The sequence below is a fragment of the Lagenorhynchus albirostris genome, chromosome 1 (genome assembly GCF_949774975.1).
Source record: "Lagenorhynchus albirostris chromosome 1, mLagAlb1.1, whole genome shotgun sequence".
Lineage (NCBI taxonomy): Eukaryota > Metazoa > Chordata > Mammalia > Artiodactyla > Delphinidae > Lagenorhynchus > Lagenorhynchus albirostris.
The window spans coordinates 38500085-38526463 of NC_083095.1; the positions used below are offsets into that span (position 1 = coordinate 38500085).

General features: G+C 37.4%; 1 protein-coding gene across 1 annotated transcript in view; it reads left to right on the plus strand.

The window, feature by feature from the left end:
• KCNH5 (potassium voltage-gated channel subfamily H member 5) overlaps positions 1–26379 on the plus strand; it is a 323612-nt gene that overhangs the window by 50732 nt on the left and 246501 nt on the right. Inside the window, exons 5-6 of the mRNA XM_060166885.1 lie at positions 9839–9954; positions 15258–15650. Of these exons, the coding sequence (XP_060022868.1) occupies positions 9839–9954; positions 15258–15650 (509 nt within the window). The remainder of the gene's footprint in view (positions 1–9838; positions 9955–15257; positions 15651–26379) is intronic.

The following is a 26379-nucleotide window of genomic DNA, read 5'->3' on the forward strand; positions in this document are numbered from 1 at the left end:
AACATCAGCGAACTGTGCTGAATAATCAGTCACACCAGTTAGATCTCAGTAAAGGTGAGATCAGTAAATGTACTGCTGGGAAAAGTTAGAGTTGCTGATGTGTCTTTTTTTCCTGACCTAGACAGTGTGGCTGCTCAACGTTTTCAAAGTTTGACTGTACAGAGGGGGTCGCTGACAGATCAAATGAACTAATCTATCTAATAACGTGCACAATTCCAGATGTGCCCAGGAGCACAAAGGGATCGGCATAAGGAAATTCACTGGGGCATTGTTAGTGATAGTGGAAAATCTAGAAACCACTTAAATGTTCATGAATAGAATATATACATGATCAGAAAAGAGCAAATGCCTAATTCTCTGAGATAATAAAGGTACAGGCAAGAATCAGGTGCCATTGTGGGTGGGTCTTGAGGTGGAGGGGACAGAAGGGAGGTTGAAGGCTGTTGTGTTTCTCGTGTCTTCAGTTCTTTGATTTTTCTTTTCTTAACTTTTTAAAAGTTGGGATATAGTTGCTTTACAATGTTGTGTTAGTTTCTGCTGTAGAACAAAATCAATCAGCTATATGTATACATATGTCCTCTCCCTCTGGGGCCTCCCTTCCACCCCCCTCCCTCCCATCCCACCCATCTAGGTCACCACAGAGCACCGAGCTGCGTTCCCTGCCCTATACAGCAGGTTCCAACTGGCTATCTGTTTTACACATGGTAGTGTATATATGTCAATCCCAGTCTCCCAATTCATCCCACCCCCACCCCGTGTTCGCACATCTGATCTCTACATCTGTGTCTCTATTCCTGCCCTACAAATAGGTTCATCTGTACCATTTTTCTAGATTCCACATATAGGCATTAATATACGATATTTGTTTTTCTCTTTCTGACTTACTTAACTCTGTATGACAGACTCTAGGTACATCCATGTCTCTACAAATGACCCAGTTTTGTTCTTTTTATGGCTGAGTAATATTCTATTCTGTACATGTACCACATCTTCTTTATCCATTCATCTGTCGATGGACATTTAGATTGCTTCCATGTCCTGGTTATTATAAATAGTGCTGCAATGAACATTGGGGTGCATGTGTCTTTTTGAATTACGTTTTTCTCTGAGTATATGCCCAGTAGTGGGATTGCTGGGTTGTATGATAGTTCTACTTTTAGTTTTCTAAGGAACCTCCATATTGCTCCCCATAGTGACTGTACCAATTTACATTCCCACCAACAGTGCAAGAGGGTTCTCTTTTCTCCACACCCTCTCCAGCATTTATTGTTTATAGACTTTTTGATGATGGCCATTCTGATTGGTGTGAGGTGATACCTCATTGTAGTTTTGATCTGCATTTCTCTAATAATTAGTGATGTTGTGCATCTTTTCATGTGCCTCTTGACCATCTGTATGTCTTCTTTCAAGAAATGTCTATTTAGGTCTTCTGCCCATTTTTTGATTGGGTTGTTTGTTTTCTTGATACTGAGTTGCATGAGCTGTTTGTATATTTTGGAGATTAATCCCTTGTCAGTTACTTCATTTGCAAATATTTTCTCCCATCCTGAGGGTTGTCTTTTCATCATGTTTATGGTTTTCTCTGCTGTGCAAAAGCTTTAAAGTTTCATTAGGTCCCGTTTATTTTTGCTTTTATTTTCATTACTGTAGGAGATGGGTCAAAAAAGATCTTGCTGTGATTTATGTCAAAGAGTTTTCTTCCTATGTTTTCCTCCAAGAATTTTATAGTGTCTTATCTTACATTTAGGTCTTTAATCCATTTTGAGTTTATTTTTGTGTATGGTGTTAGGGAGTGTTCTAATTTCATTCTTTTACATGTAGCTGTCCAGTTTTCCCAGCACCACTTATTGAAGAGACTGTCTTTTCTCCAGTCTCCTGTATATTGTATATCCTTGCCTCCTTTGTTATATATTAGGTGACTATAGGTGTGTGGGTTTATCTCTGGGCTTTCTATCCTGTTGCATTGATCTATATTTCTGTTTTTGTGCCAGGACAATACTGTCTTGATTACTGTAGCTTTGTAGTATAGTCTGAAGTCAGGGAGCCTGATTCCTCCAGCTCCGTTTTTCTTTCTCAAGATTGTTTTGGCTATTCAGGGTCTTTTGTGTGTCCATACAAATGGTAAAGTTTTTTGTTCTAATTCTGTGAAAAATTCCATTGGTAATTTGGTAGGGATTGCATTGAATCTGTAGATTGCTTTGGGTTGTATAGTCATTTTCACAATATTGATTCTTCCAATTCAAGAACATGGTATATCTCTCCGTCTGTTTGTGTCGTCTTTGATTTCTTTCATCAGTGTCTTATAGGTTTCTGAGTATAGGTCCTTTACCTCCTTAGGTGGGTTTATTCCTAGGTATTTTATTCTTTTTGGTGCAATGGTAAATGGGATTGTTTCCATAATTTCTCTTTTTGATCTTTTGTTGTTAGTGTATAGGAATGCAAGAGATTTCTGTGCATTAATTTTGTATCCTGCAACTTTACCAAATTCATTGATAAACTCTAGTATTTTTTTGGTGGCATCTTTAGGATTTTCTGTGTATAGTATCATGTCATCTGCAAACAGTGACAATTTAACTTCTTTTCCAATTTGGATTCCTTTTATTTCTTTTTCTTCTCTGATTGCTGTAGCTAGGACTTCCAAACCTATGTTGAATAATAGTGGTGAGAGTGGACATTCTTGTCTTGTTCCTGATCTTAGAGGAAATACTTTTCAGTTTTTCACCTTTGAGAATGATGTTTGCTATGGAATATCTTTTTCCATCCCCTCACTTTCAGTCTCTGTGTGTCTCTAGGTCTGAAGTGGGTCTCTTGTAGACAGCATATATATATATATATATATATATATATATCTTGTTTTTGTATCCATTCAGCCAGTCTGTGTCTTTTGGTTGAAGCATTTAATCCATTTACATTGAAGGTAATTATCAATATGTATGTTCCTACTACCATTTTCTTTATTGTTTTGGGTTTGTTTTGTAGGTTTTTTTCTTCTCTTGTGTTTCCCGCCTAGAGAAGTTCCTTTGGCATTTGTTGTAAAGCTGGTTTGGTGGTGCTGAATTCTCTTAGCTTTTGCTTGTCAGTAAAGCTTTGATTTCTCTACCAAATCTGAATGAGATCCTTGCTGGGTAGAGTAATCTTGGGTGTAGGTTTTTCCCTTTCATCACTTTAAATATGTCCAGCCACTCCCTTCTGGCCTGCAGAGTTTCTGCTGAAAAATCAGCTGATAACCTTATGGAGATTCCTTGTATGTTATTTTATTGCTTTTCCCTTGTTGCTTGTAATATTTTTTCTTTGAATTTAATTTTTGTTAGTTTGATTAATATGTGTCTTGGTGTGTTTCTCCTGTATGGGACTCCCTGTGCTTCCTGCACTTGGGTGGCTATTTTCCTTCCTGTGTTAGGGAAGTTTTTGACTATAATCTCTTCAAATATTTCCTGAGACCCTTTCTCTTTCTCTTCTTCTTCTGGGACCCCTATAATTCGAATGTTGGTGCACTTAGTGTTGTCCCAGAGGTCTCTGAGACTGTCCTCACTTCTTTTCATTCGTTTTTCTGTGTTCTGCTCCTCAGCAGTTATTTCCACCATTTTATCTTCCAGGTCACTTGTTCATACTTCTGCTTCAGTTATTCTGCTATTGATTCCTCCTAGTGTGTTTTTCATTTCAGTTATTGTGTTGTTCATCACTGTTTGTTTGGTCTTTAGTTCTTCTATGTCCTTGTTAAACATTTCTTGTATTTTCTCAATCTGTGCCTCCATTCTATTTCTGAGATTCTGGATCATCTTTACTATCATTACTCTGAATTCTTTTCCAGGTAGGTTCTCCATTTCCTCCTCATTTATTTGGTCTTGTAGGTTTTTACCTTGCTCCTTCATCTGTAGCATATTTTTTTGTTGTCTCTTTTGGATGGGTGGGGCTGTGTTCCTGTCTTGCTGGTTGTTTGGCCCTAAGCATTCAGCACTGGAGTTTGCAGGCAGCTGGGTGGAGCTGGGTCTTCGTCCTGAGATGAGGACCTCTGGGAGACCTCACACTGATTAATATTCCCTGGGACCTGAAGTTCTCTGTTAGTCCAGCAGCTTGGACTTGGTGCTCTCACCACAGGAGCTCAGGTCCTACCTCTGGCCTGGGAATCAAGACTCTGCAAGCCATGCAGTGTGGCAGGAAAAAAAGAAGCAACAAACAGAAAAGAGCAGAACAATAACAAAGAGTAAAAAATAAAATAAAATTAGAAAAATAAAAAATATATTAGAAAAAATAACAATAAAAATGAGACAACAACAAAACAAAACAGAACCACACCAGCAAAAATAAAATAAAATAAACAAGAAAATAAAAAATTAATAAAAAAAAAAAATTCCCTGGTACCTCCTTTATCAGTGTCCTTGCCCCCATCGTGAGCTACAGCTTACCCTTGCCTCCCCTGTAGGTCTCTGGACCCATTTTTTCAGCCCCACCTCTGCATGTGTTCTCAACAGTGTTTCTTCCTGGAGCTGGCCTGGAGCACATGTGCCCATGCAGGCCACCTGGGGCACAGGCCTCCACAGGCACACCCACAGGGGCCAGTGCAGCTAGAGGAAGCCTTGGTGAGGGGTGGCATTTGGCCCACCTTGACCCACGTCGCCAGAGGAGGCCCTGTCAGGGGCGGCACTCGGGCTGTCAGCACCCGCGTGGCCCTTGGAAGCTTTGGCGAGGGTGGGGCTCAGGCCCAGGACCCACTCGGCCGGGAAGAGGCTTTGTTGGGGCAGTGCATGGGCTGTCGGGACCTGTGTGGCCCATGGTGGCTTTCGGGGAGGCCAGTGCTCAGGCCTGCTGGGAACTGCGCTGCCCGTGGAGGCTTTGTTGGGGGGCAGTACTCAGGTCTGCTGGGACCCATGCGTCCGGCGGAGGCCTCAGCTGAGGCAGGGCTCAGGTCCAGGACCCACGCGGGCAGAGGGAGCCCTGGGGGAGACAGGGCTCAGGCCTGGGACCCACGCAGCTGGAAGAGGCCTTGGCGGGGCAGAGGGGGGTGGGCAGCTCAGGCCCGGGACCCCAGCAGGCTTGCCAGTGCCCAAGCAGGTGGAGGAGACGTCGGCTGCGTTCCCTTCTGATTCCCCGATCCCCCGAAGGTCCCTCTTCTTCCTTGCTGATCCTCTTGCTGTTAGTGGGCCCCTCCAAGTGTGGGAACCTCTCCCCTCCCCCAGCCCCCTCTTAGGTGTGCTGATCCCATCCTGCCTCCACTTTTCCTCCCCCTGCTCCTTCCCACGTCTTACCTCATCACGTGGGGATTCCTCGCATCCCCTTAGGTGTCCGAGGTCTCCCACCAGCGCCTAGTAGGTGCCCTAGTTATGAGGAGATGCTAACTCCACATCCTCCTACTCCGCCATCTTGACTCTGCTCCATCTTATGGTTTTTCAGTAATATATTTGATAAACTAATCTGCTGAGAGTGAGGACAGAGGGGTGGCATAGTGGTCTTGAGAAAAATGCTAACTGTTTAGAACTGAGGACTGCAAGAAAGCCCTAACCAGAGACAAAAAGATCTCTGAGCAGTTCAGGGAGTGCATCTTTTTGTGCTCCCTTTGATTTAAATGTGAAACAAAACATTCCTCAGCTTTGCATTTGTTTTCCAGCTCCAAGGGCATTTTGATATCAAAGCTCGTAAATGGTTACTTGATTAGACCACTGCCTTTGCTTTCTCTAGCAAGAATCCTTCCCAAGTATTTCCTCCTAAACTTCTCTCTTTGAGTAAGTCTGAGTCAGTTTGACAACTGTCACCACCTTTTTTTTTCTGTTAGCAGCTCCCAACTCCTCTTTTTGAGGGAAAAATTATAATCCTCCACACACTTCCTCCTCAACCCTCTACCACACTGTTTCTACCTTCTCCAACCCAAAGCCCTTCTTTCACAATACGAATGAGTTATATTAGTATCTGCTAAGAGCTGAACATATTTCCTTCTTTATATTCTAATTTTAACTACATATAATGTGGGATGCTGTGTTAATTTCTATTTAACTTTTCTACTAATGTTCTCATTCATTCATTCAAAAATTTTTCTAGTGCCCAGTGTGTACCAGTCATGGAACTAGACAACCGGGGATAGAAAGAATAAGATCTGACACCTGAAAGTCATATCATGCTGTAAACGCCCTTTTCATCTATATTTAAGGGTGGTCTCACTCAGAATACACTGTGTGAAAATTTTTAGAATGAAGAATTAACATTTTTCTTTCAGTTTCATTCTGCTGTTTAATCAATGATAGTCCTATTTTTACCATGGAGAAAAATGTTGGTGTTTTATTTTCACAGTTTTAAAACTTTTTCTTCCTTTAGGAAATTAAAATAAGGTAAAGGGATGAAGTATTTCTTGATTTTATTGACTTCATGTGTAAAATGAGATACACCTACACAGGCACATTTGTTTCATATTTAAATGAGGAACTGCTGCTTCCTCATTAAGAAACAGTAGTGTGTGCTCATGATGCTTGAAATAGAAAACCAGAGGATGACAATAAGCTTTCATCATCATGTTTCTCCTTCCTCACAAGTTTACTTCTTTTTATGATCCTAGAGAAGGAGAGAACACATAGCGTTTGATGATTTGTGTTCTTCCATGTGTTATTGAATTCATTCCTTCAATATCTCCTTTTATTTTTTGAAAATATTTTCTGAATAAACTTTATCACACACAGGGAATGAAACTGGGCTTCTCTTTTAATCCAATAATCAGATGTACTAAGAGGTGCAACATTATCTATCTTAGAAATATGAATCTTCAGTAAGTATAAGATTGACTTGTGGGAATTCCCTGGTGGCCCAGTGGTTAGGACTCTGCCCTTTCACTGCTGAGGGCCTGGGTTTGATCACTGGTCAGGGAACTAAGATCTTGCAAGCCTTGCAGCACAGCCAAAAAAAAAAAGAAACTGAAATCAAGATTGACTTGGAAGTTTCTAGAAATATTCAATGCAATTTTAATATTCATTTGATGCAGAAGAGAAATGATCAACAGGAAATATTTTAATATAACTGTTGCCAACATAGTTACTGTCATCTGAAGACATCCTCACCATTTTAACCCAATAAAGCAAAAACCAAACCAAAACCCAATGATAATAAAACATATTTCATGTTTATGTTCATGATAATACAAATGGAACTTATTTTTAAATCTTATTTTTAAAGTTACAAATAACTTTTAATTAATTAGTCAATCAATTAAAGGCCTATTTTATGGCAGGCCTCTACCAAGTGCTGAGAATGGAGAGGTGATGGTAGCTTAGTGGGAGTGACTGACATGCTTATCAACAACTGCATTAGTATTGTTAGTGCCATGTGAGGTATGTATTCTGTGGTGTGAATACACAGAGGAGAGTGCATCTCTCTCATGAGTGGATCCAAGAAGCTACCAGTGGATCTCAGAATGCTTTAACTGAGTTTGGGGATACCAGTAAGCATTAGCCAGACAGATGGAGAGGGAAAAAGCATTTCAGGTAGACAGAGTGGTTATAACATGTGAAAGCATGAAAGCATTGAATGTCATAGGGTGTACAAAGAATTCCTGGTGGATTTAATTTTACTTTTGCATTTGTTCTTTTAACTTGTTATTGATTTTAGTGAGGCCAGAATACAGAGCGTGTATGAAGAAGTGGAAGGAGATGGAAGCAGAGCAAATCTTTAGGGTCAGAAACTAAATGACATGTATACCAAGGATATTCAGTGTTATCCTGAAGGCTTCCAGGGATCTCTTAAGGAACTTAAAATGGGAGAAATGCATGGTAAGATTTGTGCTGTAGAAAGGACTCTGGCAGCAATGTGCAGAGTTGTTTGGAGAGTATGTGGTCAGAGAGCAGAGGCAGTGGTTTTTAGGAGCTACTGTCTAACTCAGGTGAAAGATGATATATTGTCTAACATATTAGGGATGGAGAGGGGAGATTAAATTTGAGGGTATTTAGTGATAAGTTATAGTCTGTAAGTCCTGGAAGGGATTGGATATGTGTGTGGGGGGTGGAGGTAATACTGAAGGAGGATGGTGAATCTCAAGTTTCTGATTCGGACAGCTGGAAATATCATGGGGCCATTCACTAAGACCAAGAATACATTAAATATGCAGAATTGGAGATGGGGGGAGAAGGTGATGATAAGATTGATTTTGAACATGTTAAGAGTAGAACATCTGAGTAACAGGTGGCCAGTGGCCAATTAGATACATAGGTCTAGTTCTTAGAAGAAAAATCTAAGTTGGTGGTATAGATTGCATGATGGTCTTTTGCATTGCTGTTGAATTCTTAGAGAGTTGGTGGCATATCTGGTGCTTCTTTGTTTCTCCAGCACATTGCACAGGGCAAGCCTTAGGGTTGCATACAATTCCCAAAGCCTAACATTTTCTGTTCTAGTCACTAGGATGAGGCCCATTAATGAAAAAGAATAAAAGATCTTCTATTAACCAATGCCAGTTTACTTTTTTCCCCAATCCAGTTGTTGATACCATAGAAAGAGCTAAATTGGTGGGGCAGTACAAAGCCTAATTGAAGTCAAAGTTAGATTGAAGAATAGCAGTAAAGTATGATGTCACCTACCTGGTATGGTTTGAAAGACATTTGGTTGGTGCCTGCCCAGGATTTCTTCTTTCATTTTCTGTCACATTGTCTTGAAAGTTCATCATTACCATTAGAGTCATTGCTTTGGACCATCAGGGGTTTTCATTTTTAAGGAGTTGTTTGGTAAATACCCTAGTTAAAGGTAATACCATGGAAACTATCAAATGGTCTTAATGGAGTCCATAATAGATTAGAGCTTTTTGGGATACCTAGAGAAAGGATAATTGAGATACAAGCAGAGTATGGCTGGTTTTGTTCTACTTGTTCATGTCTCATTGAATTTCCTTGAAGTTAATTAGCTTAATAATGAAAAATTAATGATTTTAATATTGGAAATAATGGAAGAAATTTCTTTCCTATTAAATTCACATTCCTTCCCCTCAGAAGTTAAGGTTACTACTCTTTTGGAAAACATTATTAAGGATTCTAGATATTCCAAAAATAGTCTTTAAATATCAATGAAATTGTAAATAAGAGAGAACCTTTGCTACGTTACAAAGAAGATGGAGGTGTGTGATAAGAACCATAGTATGTGAGATTTGTTGAAATTGGGCTTTATTCTCTTATGTGTATATATCTTCACATAAGTATACGATAGGACTGTTTTTATTAGGGTAATACTACCTGCTATAGTAAATAACCCCCCAACTTTAAGTGGTTTAACACAATAGAAGCATATTTCTTACTCATATAACAATCCAAGGAAGTTGATCTTTGACATATGGCGTTCTTCTATGCACTGATTCAGTGGCTTTGCCGTCCCCTGGGATTTTGTCACTTGCATCCAACTGGTAGAAGGATGGAGAAAGTATGGAGAAGTTTCACTAGCTTCTTAAGTTATTGCATGCATGGAAGTGACACACATCAGTTCTGTCTCAATCCATTGGTGAGGACTAGGGACAGGCCCACACCTAGATGCAACAAATGCTGGGAAATGTATTCCTGGCTGGGCAGCTGTTTCCCAGTAACAAACCTATACAATGCAAGGGGGAGGACAGAATCTTGTGGACAACTAGCTACCTGGCTATAGGGACTATATGATAGATATGAGCAAAACACAAAGATCACACATGAAAATTACTTACTATTGTATAACTGCACTTGAAATATATGGTGGTGTCTGTGTAGAAATTAAGTGCTTTAGATTGATACTTTTCATTAGTTCCGCATGTTATGCTATTTCTGAGATCCCTTGAATGTTAGCAAGAATGTAGGCTTCCATATTCATGACGTGTGAAAAACTGAGACTTTCTTTCCTTATTTTTAAGGTTGGACAAAATTTGCCCGATTGACACGGGCTTTGACAAATAGCCGAAGTGTTTTGCAACAGCTCACGCCAATGAATAAAACAGAGGTGGTCCACAAACATTCAAGACTAGCTGAAGTAAGTGCGAGATTAACTTTACTTCCCAACATGGTGGTGGTCATACATTTTTCCCCCCACAAGTGTTTCAGTTATTTGAAACATTTATTATTATAAATGGCTATTATTTTACAAACACTTATATGCTAATTGATTTTTCCTTGTAGAATTATAGAAATTTTCTATATTTCCTTTTATGCTCTCCTACTTTGGAAATGGGAAGGTAATTTATGACATCCCAGGTGATGTCTGTACAGAATGAGGTTTTCTTTGAGCAAATGAGATAGGGAGTTCACTCATTCGTTAATTTATGTGTGCAGCACACACTTATTGAGGGTTTGCTCCATGCTTGGTACTCTGCAAAGGATGTAAAGATGAATAGGCCATTGGCCCTATCATCAAGGAGTTAAAGATCCAGCAGAGGAGGGAGGGGTTACCTGAATGAGACGATACCTGGGCTGAGTGAATCTTTTTTTTTTTTAATTGAAGTATAGTTGATTTACAATGTTGTGTTAGTTTCCAGTGTACAGTGAAGTGATTTAGTTACATATATATATATTATATGTACTTTTTTTCATATTCTTTCAATTATAGGTTATTATAAGATATTGAATATACAGTAGGACCTGTTGTTTATCTATTTTATATATAGTGGTGTCTGCTAATCCCAAATTCCTAATTTATCACTTCCCCACCTTTCCCTTTTGGTAACCATAAGTTTGTTTTCTATATCTGTGAGTCTGTTTCTGTTTTGTAAATAAGTTCATTTGTATCATATTTTAGATTCTACATATAAGTGATATCATATGATATTTGTCTGTGTCTGACTTGCTTCGCTTAATATGACAATCTCTAGGTCCATCCATGTCGCTGCAAATGACATTATTTCATTCTTTTTTATGGCTAATATTCCATTGTATATATATACCACATCTTCTTTATCCATTCATTTGTCAATGGACATTTAGGTTGTTTCCATGTCTTGGCTGTTGTAAATAGTGCTGTTATGAACGTTGGGGTGCATGTATCTTCTTTTTTTAATAAATTTATTTTATTTATTTATTTTTGGCTGCATTGGGTCTTCATTGCTGCACATGGGCTTTCTCTAGTTGTGGCGAGCTGGGGCTTCTTTTCGTTGTGGTGTGTGGGCTTCTCATTGCGGTGGCTTCTCTTGTTGCAGAGCACGGACTCCAGGTGCGCAGGCTTCAGTAGTTGTGGCTCAGGGGCTTAGTTGCTCTGCAGGCATGTGACATCTTCCTGGATCAGGGCTTGAACCCGTGTCCCCTGCATTGGCAGGCGGATTCTTAACCACTGCGCCACCAGGGAAGCCCTGTACTACTTGATTTTGAAGCTACTTTCTTTTCTGCCTTCGGTTGTCCGTTTCTTTCTACAAATCAAGCTAAAGTGTAGGAGCTTGTTTCTGTGACTGCTGACTTTTGCAGTTATGATTCTTACTGGGTCTTAACTCATTCAGTTTTTCTTTCTTTGTTAACACAGTTGGGCAAGAACAAGAGGAAAGAGACCATAGAGAGGAAATTTTTCTACCTTAGCACCCTGAATCACTCAGGATAGTTTTTTTGGATTGCTTTACGAATGCAAGTCACCTTCTGAAGAACTGGGTTATGAATATCAAATGGAAAGTTCCTTTCCGCTTGACAGCTTATCATTTTTACTTTTACTTTTGAGGAACTTTCATTCCTGTTTCTTCCCATCTGATTTTTTTCTTTTTTTTTGCTTTGCCTTTTGATTATTGTTAGTTTCTTTATCAGTCATCCCTAATTCACAAACCTGATTCAAATACCAAACTGCCTTCTGTCAGGTCTTAGGCTTGATTTCAGAGAACATGTGGAAATAAGAAGGTTTTCAACAAAGATTTAGTCTGTTTGTGCTCTTAGATCTTCAAAGACTGACCTAAAAGAAGCACCAAGTTAGCAGAAAGATATAGTTTTGCCAGTTGTACTCAGAGTCATATAATTTGCTCAGCTTGAGTATTTGGATTTGCTGTTAAATTTCAGGCTCTTTCACTTTTTCCAACACATATAAATTTTATCTTAATTCCACCAGGCCCCCTAAATTTGGAGCTGATCCCCACTTTCAAAGATCCTGGTCTCCATGTAGGCGGTTCATCTGTTTTCCACAGGTCCTGACATCGTGCTGATTGGCTTCAGCTTCTCACTTGTATCCGTGGTACTGAGTCCTTTAGAGTCAGTGAGCTCAGATATTCAGAGAGAAAGCGTATATCTGTTTCAGTACAAAAATACATCAGTAAATGTGATTTCATCCCCCCTCTACCTAAGGCTTATTGCTCCTGAAAGTACAAATGAAATAACAAAGCAAAGAGTTGTTACTCACTGCCTTATAAAGGAGTCCTAGTGATGGGGCTGAGATTAAAGTCGTGCTCTGCATATGAGAAAGCTCAAAGCTGCAGCACATAGTGAGTCCCTTTCTTTGTTGTTGTTGCCATTCTTCTCCTCGCCTCCCTGCTCATTCTCCTTCTCTTGTAGCAGTTTTGGATTGCTTTACGAATGCAAGTCACCTTCCGAAGAACTGGGTTATGAATGTCTAAAGAAATATAAGACAAGGGTTTTTATTTTGAACTGTACATTATAATCACCTGGAAAGAGTTTGAAAATATAGATTCTCTGGGAACCCACACAAGATGAATTTAATTATTTTCTGGCATGGGGTCTGAGTATGAGTATACTTTATTTTTTAAAACTTCTCCAGAAGATTCTAGCTTGTGGCCAGATTTAAGAAATACTGAACTCAAGAGTGATTTCATTCCATCTCTAGAGGAGACATCTTACATTTGTCCAGGGTGTTGAGTGGGGCCGACTTGTCTATTAACACAGTGTGTAGGGCCCACATGATGTTTGAATTTCAACTAATAGTAGAAGGAAAAAATGAACATTTAGGTAAAAGAATTTTGAATATATAATATTAATTTATTCATCTTTGTAAAAAGACAGTTGTAAAATATATTTTTTATTATTTTTAAGGAGGAAGGGGTCTAAGAAGGCAAAAATACCCAGGACCCATGAAGGTCCTAATGTACCCTGGCACTGAGTTTATTTTCTAAGTACGATTTCTTTGTGCTCAAACTGTAGACTGTGGTAAAATATTAACATTGAATATGAAGGAAATTTTCATGTTTAACACAGTGAAATTAGAATGAATAGATCAGTGGTTGAAAAGTGAAAGAGAGGCCATGGTTCTGTATGATTCTGTGTATGTAATGCTTTGTCTCAACATGAAGCTTACCTGCCTGTAGGATAATTTGTTGCTAAGTAATTTAAGACCTTATGGGAAAAGTATGACTGGGGCACTGATAATGAGGATAAATATGTAAAAATCTTTATAAATAGTTCTTATAACTCCCAAACTTAAAGCAATAATTATAATATACACCTAAAGAGAATATCAATGATGTTTTTCACATTTTAAAATAGCAATGATTATATTATATGCTTAGTTTTCAGTTATGTAAGTTCTATTTATGAGAGACTTTTCAGGATAAATCTCAAGTTTCAAAACATGCTAGTATACTTATTTTGCTTTGTAGCGTAAGAATTACATGCTAACAGGTGTTTTTGTTTACACCTATTAGCACATTCACAAATTTAGTGCATTTATGATTTTATAATTTGAACTTGTTGACTCCTACTTTTTGGGTCCCCTTAGTCCTAGGGACACTAAATACTTGGATGCATAAGATGGTAGAGCTGCTGAAAACATTGGTTATCAAAGTCCCACTTACAGACTCCTTAATACATAGGTTTACTCAGCTTTAGCTTCATTGATGGCATGGAGCAGAGGTCTCTGACCTGCTGCTTCAGCTCCTTTTCACAATTTCCAGGTTCTAGGTTCTGGAAGGAAGTGCTAGGTCCTGTGTTTGTTACCTTTGCCCAGACCTCTGCTTTTGCTCTGTCATCTGCTTTTTCTCATTGTCTCTTTAATGAGACCTAATCAGAGTAAGTCAAGGTTCATATAACATTACATTGAAATTTTTCCATTTGTCGAAAAGGTACGGAGAAGCAAACCTGAGTATTTAGGTTTTTTTTTTTTTTTTTTTCCCTAAAGGGAATTTGCCTCTGGGCAGGAAATCCAATATTCTTTAAGTCCTGATTGAAAGGAAAAAAGGGAAAAGCAGGTTATAACATTTACACCCCTGATATTGCTGTGCCAGTCATTAGGGCCCTGGCTGAGTCCCACACAACAGCAAGATCACCATCAGTGGGGCCCTGGGGTTCAGCAAGGCCGTCAGAATCAAAGTTATGCTCCTTGAGGTGCCAAATATGTGAAGAATGGATAAGGGTGAGTCATGCAAATAACAGTTGGGCAGTCAGTGAGAGATGTGCGATTCTAGACAAGCCTGCCAAGTGAGTGTGCAGAACTTGCAGAAGTTGGTGTCCAGCAGTGCTGTGGATCAGTGTTGGTGCTGGGGGAGGTCATCGAGAGCATGGGACTGTGGGTTGACCCTTCAGCTGGACCCAGGCAGTTGGAGGCTCCTTACCCCTACCCTTGTCCTTGGAATGTATACTCTGCTTACCATTCCCACAATGGGGGCCATTTTCAAGGATGCAGGCTTGAGAGAGTAAGGTGTTGTTGTGACCTTCAGTCACACCTCTATATGTGACTGAACCCAGTTAAGGCTTCTGTATAAACTTTTAATATTTGGTGGGTGGGTTCAGAGATCTACTGGTCTTGTGGCTGCCCAACAAAAGCCTTGTAAGGGGCTTCCCTGGTGGCACAGTGGTTGAGAGTTCACCTGCCGATGCAGGGGACACGGGTTCATGCTCCGGTCTGGGAAGATCCCACTTGCTGCGGAGCGGCTGGGCCCGTGAGCCATGGCTGCTGAGCCTGCGCGTCCGGAACCTGTGCTCTGCAACGGGAGAGGCCACAACAGTGAGAGGCCCGCGTACCGCAAAAAAAAAAAAAAAAAAAAAAAAAAAAAAGCCTTGTAAGTAAGTTCCCTTGTATATTAAAACTGCCACCTACCAATCTGGAGTGGTCTGCCTCTTTCTTTGGTCTCTCCCTGCCCTCCATGTATGGGGACCAGTTTTTGACACAACAGTTGGCCACTGGAGAGAAAGCCAGAGGGAATAGCAGACAGATCAACTTTGGTAGAGAGATTGGACATGGAGTGACTTTGAACAAACCTTGATACAACTTAGGAGAAAAGGGAGATGAAACTACAGAGCCTGACTGCCCTTGAAACTAGGAGTCATGATTAATAGGCTGTGGTTTGGCTGCCAGTAAATTTGAATTCATTACTACTGTGCAGAGATGTCCGGGTCATTATATATACATTTTCTCTCTTTTAGGTTCTTCAGCTGGGATCAGATATCCTTCCTCAGTACAAGCAAGAAGCGCCAAAGACGCCACCACACATTATTTTACACTATTGTGCTTTTAAAACAACGTGGGATTGGGTGATTTTAATTCTTACCTTCTACACCGCCATTATGGTTCCTTATAACGTTTCCTTCAAAACAAAGCAGAACAACATAGCCTGGCTGGTGCTGGACAGTGTGGTGGATGTTATTTTTCTGGTTGACATTGTTTTAAATTTTCACACGACCTTTGTGGGACCTGGTGGAGAGGTCATTTCTGACCCCAAGTTGATCAGGATGAACTATCTGAAAACTTGGTTTGTGATCGATCTGTTGTCTTGTTTACCTTATGACATCATCAATGCCTTTGAAAATGTTGATGAGGTAAGTTTCTTTTTCTTTTTAGTACTTGAATCACGTTTCGAGAAAATTAGGATAAAAGGAGTTTACAGATAATACAAACTTCTTTTGAGCCACCACTTTCAATCTTCATCCTACTAAACACTTGCTGTAAATTGTCATATTTGATTACCTTATAATTTTCATCTGCTTTTTTTTCTTGATTTCTGGTTGAAAATACTGATTACTAGAAAAATGGCTATGGTTGGAGGTTGTGGTTGAAAGAGGTGGAGGAGAAGAAAAGCCACAGCATTTGGAGTCAAATATCGTTTATGAACTAGATAATTGATTGACAGGTGATGTGTTTTGATGTGTGTTTTGGTTTTATTTTTTTGAAAACTGTGGCATTTTAAAACTCTGTGCACCCATAGGTCTTTTGACTCCTCCTCCTCCAGATAGCAGTGCTTGAGTTAACAAAAAGATACAGAAAATTTTATGGAAGAAAAATTCTTGAATTTTTGCCTTTTTGGTTTCTTTTTTATAGTTTTTGCTTTAAATTTTGTCTAAGTACATTTGTGATTAGAGACTATATTGGATGACTTCTGATGTCTGGTCACATTCAAGATTCTGCTTATTCAATGTTATCTGCTCAATGAGAAACACTTAAAACGTGTAATATCTTGGAAGACCATTTTATTCAGAGCTTCTTAGCTTCTAACCTAGTAGTGGATGATTTTCAACTTGCTACACGAAGGATGTATATAAATGAGTCAATATAGAATGTATCTATTATTAAAATATGTTCATAATAATAATTACAAACTTAATTTCCCTGAAGATTTTACTCTGTCCTCATAGACTGTTCAGATGGAAAATTCTGCACTACATTGTTGTCATTGTGTGTGTATTTGGGAGGTAGTTTGCAAACTTTTTTTCGGTAACTTTTTCCATAAAATTTCTGCATTCAATCCACCTTAATGATATTAAAAATATTTCCCTGAAAGTTAAGTATAGACATTGTATTTTGATGCTGTACACGTAATTGTTACTTTAAAAATTGGGGGAAAAAAAGGAATCGTAGTAATTTGTTTTCTAATTTTAGATTTTACCTACATCAAGCTTGTTAAGGTATATTTATTTCTTCCCTATTTACCTTCTGGAAGGGTTGAGAGGGGTTAATTTTGAAAATGCTAATCATATGATAAGAAGATAATAAGTAGTATTTATATGTTCACTTACTAAATGGATTAATATATTAAGATCAATGCATTAAGATTTCCATTATTTAGAACATAGGCATAAAGATTTTAATAAAAATAATTAAAAGATTGGTTTAATTCATAGAAAAGTGAATACATTAAACATTACATAATAATAAATGCATTTAATATACCATACAAATACATGAAGAGATCCTCAGACTTACTAATATTAAGGAAAATGCAAAGTAAACCTACAAACTACACTGACATACCATCATTGACCGCACACACTAGATTGGTGAGAAGGTGGCTAAGGATGTGCACTGCTCAGATCTCCTTTCATGAAAACCTGCTGCATGGAGCACAGTTAGGGGATTCCTGGAAGTGGCTCCTGGTTTGGGAAAGCCAATCATTCATTGGCATTCAGTGATATCACACTATCACACTGGTAGCTTGAAACTGGCCACAATGGGAGTATTTACACCCAGAAAGTCACAAATGCTATGAATAAAAACTTTTCTTTAACTTTCTGTGGAATCGGTTGTTAGTCATTTACCAACACACCACTGAACACAGTTGACTGACACCTGCTATGGTTTTCTGATTTGCTGCAGGTCACACATCGAAGCCATATTTCCCCAACATTGTGTCCAGCCAGTGACTAAGAATGGTGGTAACATTATGATTAGTTTACTCCTGCTCAATAAAGAGCTCCTCTATTGAGCAACTTTTGCTCTGGGACTCCCCATTTACCTGTGCTGTGGTTGAGGCTCTTTCTACACAATTCTTCCTCCCCTCTTCACAGGTTTCAAATGGCATTGTGGTCTGAAGGCTCCTCCCTCCTCCGTTTCTCCTTCATAGGCATTTATCTCAGTAAAGGTCTTGCATATCTAACCCTGACTTGGCATTACTCTGTCGGGGACCTGAACTGATGAAGCGATGGGGTGAGGCCTCTCATACATTGCTCAAGGGAATGTTGGTAAAACTTCCATGAAGAATAATTGGCAATATCTCATTTTAAAAAAGAAAAGACACTAGGGGCAACCACTAGGGGCAATCCCCTTGTTTAAGGGATTCTTTGTTATTTGCTTCCATCACCAAACAGCAAGATTATGTACCTACCTCTTGGTTTTTCAGTTTTAGGACTTGTCTTTGACTTCTTACTATGGAATTTGAAGTTTTAGCCTCTTTCTCCCTGCCCTAACTGTATATATGCACTAATTTCCCTCACCTCATTCTCGCAATATAGGTATACCATCCTCTTGGTTCCATAAATAGTAGGTATTTATATCATTACTACTACAAATATGCTATTTATAGCTGAACCTTCAACATGCTGTGATTACTTTTCCTTTTCTGCACTTTCCATTTTCCTGAGAGTTGGTTTTATCATTTGCTTAGTTTTATGTACTAATCACTAACTCAATCGCTAAGCTCTATGCCAGTTGTCTAAATCTCCCTCCAGTACATTGATACAAGTAATAGTCTATCAACATCATTTTCTTAAACAGATCTCTCTACACTCTACCCTCCCACCTGATGGACAGTTTGGCTAGCTGTAATATCCTAGTCCAGAGATAATTTCTCCTCAGATTTTGAAAGACACAGTGCCATTACAGTCTACCTTCTAATAATTCTCTTAAGAAACTTTAAACCATTGTGACCTGTTTTCTCTTTCTGGAAATTTGATGTATCTTCTCTGTCCAGGGTTCTGAATCTTTCCAGTAATATGCTTTAGTGTAAGTCCCATTTTCATCAGTTTTGCTGGGTACTGACTGGGTAGCCTTTTTCAATCTAGAAAAGCAAGTCTTCTGTTTTGATTTTTTTCTTATGATGATTTTCTCCATCCCTTTCCCCCCTCTTTTCCATTCTCTCTCTTGCTGGAATTCCTTTTGTTCTTATACCTACTAGACTTCTCCTCTGATTCCTTTTTTTTTCTTCCCTATTTTCCAATCCTTTATATTTTTGCTGTACTTTCTGGAAGATTTTCTCAGCATTATTTTCCACCTTTTCTTGTAACTAATAATGCTTTTTTTTTGCTTAAATTCTTTTTGGCTTAATACTAATAGAGCTAAACTAGCATTCGTATACTATTTGATATATGTATTTCTATTATTTAACTTTTTATCATTCTAGATTATTATACTCTAGTTGTGTCTTTTATAAATAGTCTATACATTCTAAGAGTCTTTCTAACTGGGAAGTTTAGTCTATTTACACTTATTGTGATTAATTACCTTTTGATTTTCTTAGAGCATCTTATTTTCCATTGTAAAATGCTTTTTCTTCACTTTTCTCTGTTTTTACTTTTGCTTCTTTTCTGCTGTCTTTTGGATTGATTGAATTTTTTAAATCTCCTGGATTTCCTCTACAGGATTAGAAGTTTTTCTGTCAATTGATTACTCTTAATATTTTTAGCATCAGTATTTGACTTATGAGTATCTTTGCCCTTCTAAATAAATCAAGGGCTTCTGTTTACCTTCTCCTCTTTCAAACTAGTATTGTCTTATATTTTGGCTCCACATTATTTTTAACTTTCTCTTTCAATTATTGGAGGCCTTCTTTAGGGCATGTTTGTTGTGAGTCTTTGAGATGGTGATTGTGGGTCTCAGTTTCCATATCTGTAAAAAAAAGGGAAGGAATGCTTGACTTTTTTACTTCACACAACGGTTTTAAGGAATAGATGAGAAAACAGATATGAATGATTTTTGTTTGTAGAATTGTGCATGTCTGAGGGGATATTATTATTTCATTTGTGCATGTCTGTTTCCTCAGCTTGGTGATAAGCCCTGTGATATTGAGGGATGTGTTCCATCTCCTTGGTAGTCCTTCGTTGCTCTTAGTACATATTGGTGACTCACTGACCTGAAGCAATAAAGTGTTAGCAAGGTTTTAGTAGACTGTACAATGACATAAAACAAAATAGAACTTAAAAATGAGAAATTGAGCTAGTGGTGGCTTGGGAATAGGAGAGTATGAGTCTGAAGATCACAATTTAATCCTTTGACATGCTATGAGTGCAGAATGACTTAGAGGACTTAATAACACTTTTTGTATTCAAGATTGTCTCAGTCAACATGCTCTCTTAAGGCAACTTGATTTACTAGGAATTCACGAACTGGGTATGACATTCTTTAAGAGAACTGTGAGGATGGGAAGACAGAATCCATTAAAGGAAATAATTCTGTTTGAAAAGAAGTACGTAATGTAAATTTCCTAGAAACCATAATGGGGTAAAAGATGTTATCACCAAGAATCCAAGGAATAGAAATAAGCTCATTTGTAGCATGCATTTGAATACAGCTCTGGGAGGTTAGGGGGAACTGAATTATAAGACATCAGAGAAAAATGGGGCAACTGCAGGTAACACACAATTTGGTAGCCTGAGTGGACTTAGGAAACGTGATACATGGGGAATTCAGGGGACAATGAGTGGTATTAGTAAGTGGTAAACATGATAAACTAGGTTAGAACAAATTGAAATTGGAAAAATGATCACTTATGTATTGTTTCAGGAGACAAAATGATTGGGCTAGTGACTGCTAAGTGGAAGTATTATAAATATTTTTAATTTCCAGGGAAGTTTATGGAAAATAATTTTCTAAATTATTACTTTCTTGAATTATGCTTGTCAAGTGGCCACATGCGTTGTTTCATTTTAGCATATCTGTTTACATAGCAAATTTTTATCTCTTGCCTAGTCATCAAAACAAGAATTGGAAATCAAAGAAGCTAATTATACTCAAAGATTTTAGACGCTTTTTGTCCCCTTTTGTGGAATTTCAGGCGCTCCACCAAGAATAAAATTTTAGAAATTGCTATTTAATACAATTTGATCACCATTACTTTTTTTATTAAAGCCTGTAAGTAATTGAAATAATGTTTGAGTGGTATAGGTAAGGATTACATAGTATTTTTTTTTTAGTTTTACTAGTTTTAATATTATTAAACCCATAGAAACATTGCCAAGTCTACCTTAGAACTGATTGATTTTTCTTATCAATGTGTTTGCTCAGTTGATAATAGACTTTTTTTAAAGAGCCGTTTTAGGTTCACAGCAAAATTGAGAGGAAGGTACAGAGACTCCCCATACAGAGATTGCCCCCACACATGCATAACCTCCCCCATTATCGACACCCCCACCAGAGTGAAACTATATTGACATATCATATTGCTAAAAGTCCATAGTTTACAGTAGGCTCACTCTTGGTATTGTACATTTTATGGGTTTTGACAAATGCGGAATGGCATATTGTAGTATCATACAGAGTAGTTCACTGTCCTGAAACTCTGTGCCCTGCCTATTCATCCTTTCTTCCCTCCTAACCCCTAGCAACCACTAATCTTTTTATTATCTCCACAGTTTTGCCTTTTCCAGAAAGTCATATAGTCGGAATCATACAGCAGGTAGCTTTTTCAGATTGACTTCTTTCACTTAGTAATATGCATTTAAGGTTCTTCCATGTCTTTCCATGGCTGATAGCTCATTTCTTTTTAGTACTGAATAATATTCCACTGTCTGGATGTACCACAGTTTGCTTATCCATTCACCTACTGAAGGCTATCTTGATTGCTCCTAAGTTTTGGCAATTATGAATAAAGCTGTTATAAACTTTTGTTTGCAGGTTTTTGTGTAGGCATAAGTTATCAGCTCATTTGAGTAAATATTAAGAAGCATGGTTGCTGGATCATATGGTAAGAATATGTCAGTTTTGTAAGAAACTACCAAACTCTCTTTCAGAGTGGTTTTACCATTTTATGTTTCCACCAGCAATGAATGAGAGTTCTGGTTGGCACACGTTCTCACTAGCATTTGGTATCATCAGTGTTTTGGATTTTAGCCATTATAGTAGATGTGTAGCGGTATCTTGTTGTTTTAATATGCAATTTTCTAATGATATATGAACATCTTTTCATATGCTTATTTGCCATCTGAATATCTACTTTTGTCAGGTGGCTGTTCAGATCTTTTGCTCATTTTTAATGGGGTTCTTAATTTTCTTATTGTTGAGTTTTAAGAGTTTTAAAATATATTTTAGATAATAGTCCTTTATTATTTGCAAATGTCTTTTGCAAATATTTTCTCCCAGTGTGTAGATTGTCTTCTCATTCTTTCGACAGTATCTTTCACAGAGCAGTTTTTAATTTTAATGAATTCCAGTTTATTAATTATTTGTTTCATGAATTATGCCTTTGGTGTTATGTCTGAAAAATTATCACCATGCCCAAAGTACCTAGATTTTCTCCCACATAATCTTCTCAAAATTTTATAGTTTATGTTTTACGTTTAGGTCTATGATCCATTTTGAGTCAATTTTTGTGAAGGGTATAAGGTCTGTGACTAGATTCATATGTTTTTGCATTGGATGTCCATGTGTTCTATCACCATTTGTTGAAAAAAACTATCTTTTCTTTATTGTATTGCCCTTGCTCCTTTGTCAAAGATAAGTTGACTATATTTATGGGGGTCTACCTGGGCTCTCTATTCTGTTCCATTGATCTGTTTATTTACTTTTTTCCACCAATACCACACTGTCTTGATTACTATAGCCTTACTGTAGTTGAGTGTCTGTCCTCTGATTTTGTTCTTCTCCTTCAATATTGTGTTGGCTATTTTGCACAGTTTTTATCCCTCCACATAATCTTTACAGTCAGTTTATTGATATACACAAAATAACTTAATGGGATTTTGACTGAGATTACATTGGTAGCTTTAGATCAAGTAGAGAAAAATTGACATCTTGACAATATTGAGTATTTCTGTCCATAAACATGGACTATTGCTCCATTTATTTAGTTCTTTTTTGATTTCTTTCATAGTTTTCCTCATGTACATCTTGTACATTTTTTTGTTAGATTTATATCTAAGTTTTTCATTTTTGTTGTGCTAATGTAAATGGTATTGTGTTTTTAAATTCCACTTGTTCATTGTTGGTATATAGGAAAGTGATTGGCTTTTGTATGTTGATCATATATCCTGCAAACTTGCTTTAATTGCTAATTAGTTGCAGGATTTTTTTTTTTTTTTCTGGGTCAAGTTGTTTGGATTTTCTGCATAGACAATTATGTCATCTGCAAACAAAGACAGTTTTCTATTTCCCCTTCCCAGTCTGTATACCTTTTATTTCCTTTTCTTTTCTTATTGCATTTGCTAGGACTTCCAGTATGAAGTTGAATAGGAGTGGTGAGAACAGACATTCTTTCCTTGTTCCTGATCTTAGTGGGAAAGCTTCTAATTTCTCACCATTAAATATGATGTAATATGACATAAGCTGTAGGGTTTTTGTAGATGTTCTTTTTCAAGATGAGGAAGTTCCTCTCTGTTCCTAGTTTTCTGAGAGTTTTTATCATGAATAGATTTTGCATTTCGTCAAATGCCTTTTTTGCATCTATTGATATGAATATATGATTTTTCTTCTTTAGTCTGTGATGTTATGGATTCTATTAATTGATTTTTGAGTATCGAACCAGCCATGCATACCTAGGATAAATCTTACTTGGCCATACTATATAATTATTTTTATATATTGTTGGATTTGATTTGCTAATATCTTGTTGAGGATTTCTGCATCTATGTACATGAGAGATATTCTTTTGTAGTTTTCTTTTCTCATACTGTCTTTGCTTTTGGTATTAGGGTAATACTAGCCTCATAAATCTGTGTTAGGAAGTATTGTTTCTGCTTCTACCTTTTGGAAGAGATTGTAGGCAATTGGTATAATTTCTTCCTTAAATATCTGGTAGAATTCATTCATGAGCCCATCTGGGCCTGGTGCTCTTTTGGAAGGTTATTAATTTATTGAATCAATTTGTTTAATAGATGTAGTTCTCTTCAAATAACGTATTTTTGTATGTGTGTGAGTTTTGGCAGATTGTGTCTTTCATGGAGTTAGTCCATATCATCTAGGTTCTCAAATTTACGGGCATAGAGTTGTTCATATGATTCCACTTTGTTGTTGTTATTATTATTATCTTTTTAATGTCTATGGCATCTGTAGTGACATCCTCTCTTTCATTTGCCATGTTAGTAATTGTGTCCTCTCTTTTTTATTTTTCTTAGTTAGTGTGGCTAGAGGTGTATCAATTTTATTGATATTATCAAAGAAAAAACTTCTAAGATTTTGTTGATTTTCTCTACCGATTTCCTGTTTTCAATTTCATTGATTTTTGCTATATTTTTAATATGTCTTTTCTTCTTGTTACTTTGGATTTAATTTGCTTTTCTTTTTCTAGTTTGCTAAAGTGGAAATTTAGGTTATTGATTATAGTTTTTATTGCTTTCTAATATATGCATTCTAAGTTATATATTTTCCTCTAAGTACTGCTTTGCTGCATCCCACGAACTTTGTTAAGTTGTATTTTCACTTTCAGTTAATTAAAAAAGCATTAAATTTTACTTGAAATTTTCTCTTTAATCCTTGTCTTACTTATAAGTGTGTTGTTTAATTTCCACATATTTTTGGATTTTCCAGGTATATTTCAGTTATTGATTTCTAGTTTAATTTCATTGTGGTCCAAAATCAGGTATTGTATGATTTCTATTGTTTTAAATTTGTTAAGGTGTGTTTTATAGCACAGGATGTGGTCTGTCTTGGTGAATATTTTACATGACCTTGAGAAGAATGTGGGTTTTTGTTGTTGTTGTTTTGCTGCTGTTGTATAAAGTAGTCAAAGATGTCAGTAATAGCCAGCTAATCGATGATGCTATTGAGTTCTGCTCTGTCCTTACTGATTTCTGCCTGCTAGACCTGACCATCTCTGACAGAGGATATTGAAGTATATGATAGTGGATTCATTTAATTTCTCCTTGCATTTCTATTAGTTTTTGCTTCACATATTTTGATGGTCTTGTTAGGTGCATACAATATAAGGATTGTTATGTCTTCTTGGAGAATTTACCCCTTTATCATTATGTAATGCTCCTGTTTATCCCTGATAAACTTAGTTAGTCTGAAGAGTATGCGACTTTTAATGCAATGAAATGTATTATCTCTGGGATGATTTTACCTTCTATATGGGACTTTCTTAGTTTCTTATTAGCCTGCTTTAAAAACTTTTGCTGCAATTTTAAGTCCTATATACCTCCCAGTTCTTCTCTGCTTAAGAAAGCACATTAATAACACTAGTGCTTCTAATAAAAAACCATTTATATTTTTATCGATGATTGGATTAGTGGTTTATCAACACTTGTCTTTCATCTGTGTGCTCAGGGGAAGGTTTATGAGTGACCCTATTTTGCAACCTTCAATTCTACTTCAAGTTAAGAAGTCAAATCCAACAAAGATCTTTAGAAAACTCAGGGTTAGACCCTGTGCTCATTTCTGGAGGAACCAAATTAGACCTTATGCTTCCTCAATGCAAAGACTCTGTCTTTCTAATAGCCTGGATTTGCAGTGCCTGACACATAATTGCCATACTATATATATTTCTATTAAAGTGAATGAGGGATTGAAGCTTACAGTGTTTCCTAAATATACCTGTTTATTGTTAGTAATGGAAAAGTTAGGACCAAAGGGCAGTTTTTGTGGCATAACCTTATCTGTGCCCCAAACTTCTTCATTCAGACAGTAGGGCATTATCCTTTAGCCACTATGCTCACCTCTCTGTTCATAAGTTCCTTTCCATGAATATTCTCACTTAAATAATCTTCCAGTCATATGACCTACACTGCTAGCTTTCCATACATGTTTAGAGGTTACCTTAGGGTTTAGGTTCCTAAGCTGGGATCTCCCACTAGGAGTGCAAAACATTGTAGACTAATGAATACAAAGATGTACAAGGCAAAGTCACTGAACTCAAATGTACCTACTGAACTCAAATGTACCTACCTTCTAGCTTGAGAGAAAAACTTTCTCAAAAATTATTTAAGAGTGTGAATAAAGGAGGAGTAGTGTGAAGGAGGAGATGAGGTAAGGATTTGGAGAATGGGTAAGAGTCAGCCACAGGTTCCAAATTGGAGGATAGTGGCAGTAGGCTGAACTTTTAAATTCTATTCCAAGTGGATATTGGTGGTACAGAATGGTAATAAACAGATTTAAAGATTGATATCTTTTTTATATTTGAAAAATTTGGTGATGCTCCAGGATATATTCTTTGCATTAATTATCTACAGAGACAAAGCAGTCTGCCTGAGGGAATTAGCTTTGGGAGGATAGGAAGTTGCAAACAATCAGGATAGCAATAGGATTCCTTTATTTGATTTTGTTGCTTACAGGAATAGAAACTTTTATCAGAACTGATCTTCATTCATGATGAAGGCTTCCTATTGTTAAACATTAGGGAGTAATTCTGACATGGAGGCAAAGAAGGTTGAAATATATTGCAATATGTATACTATAATCCTTAAAATTTTTTTGCCTTAACTATCTATGGATACTTGCATAGAAATTGCTCTTTATCTTTCTGCATAGTAATTATCACTATGCTTGAGAATACATCATTTCCTCACTCTTCTTTGAAGGAAGTTCTAAACCTCCATCCCTACTCCCTTTGGTCTTTCTGTTACTTCATTTTATTCCATGATTTTATCTCTGCTTTCACATAACACATGCTAACTCACAAGGAACATGTTT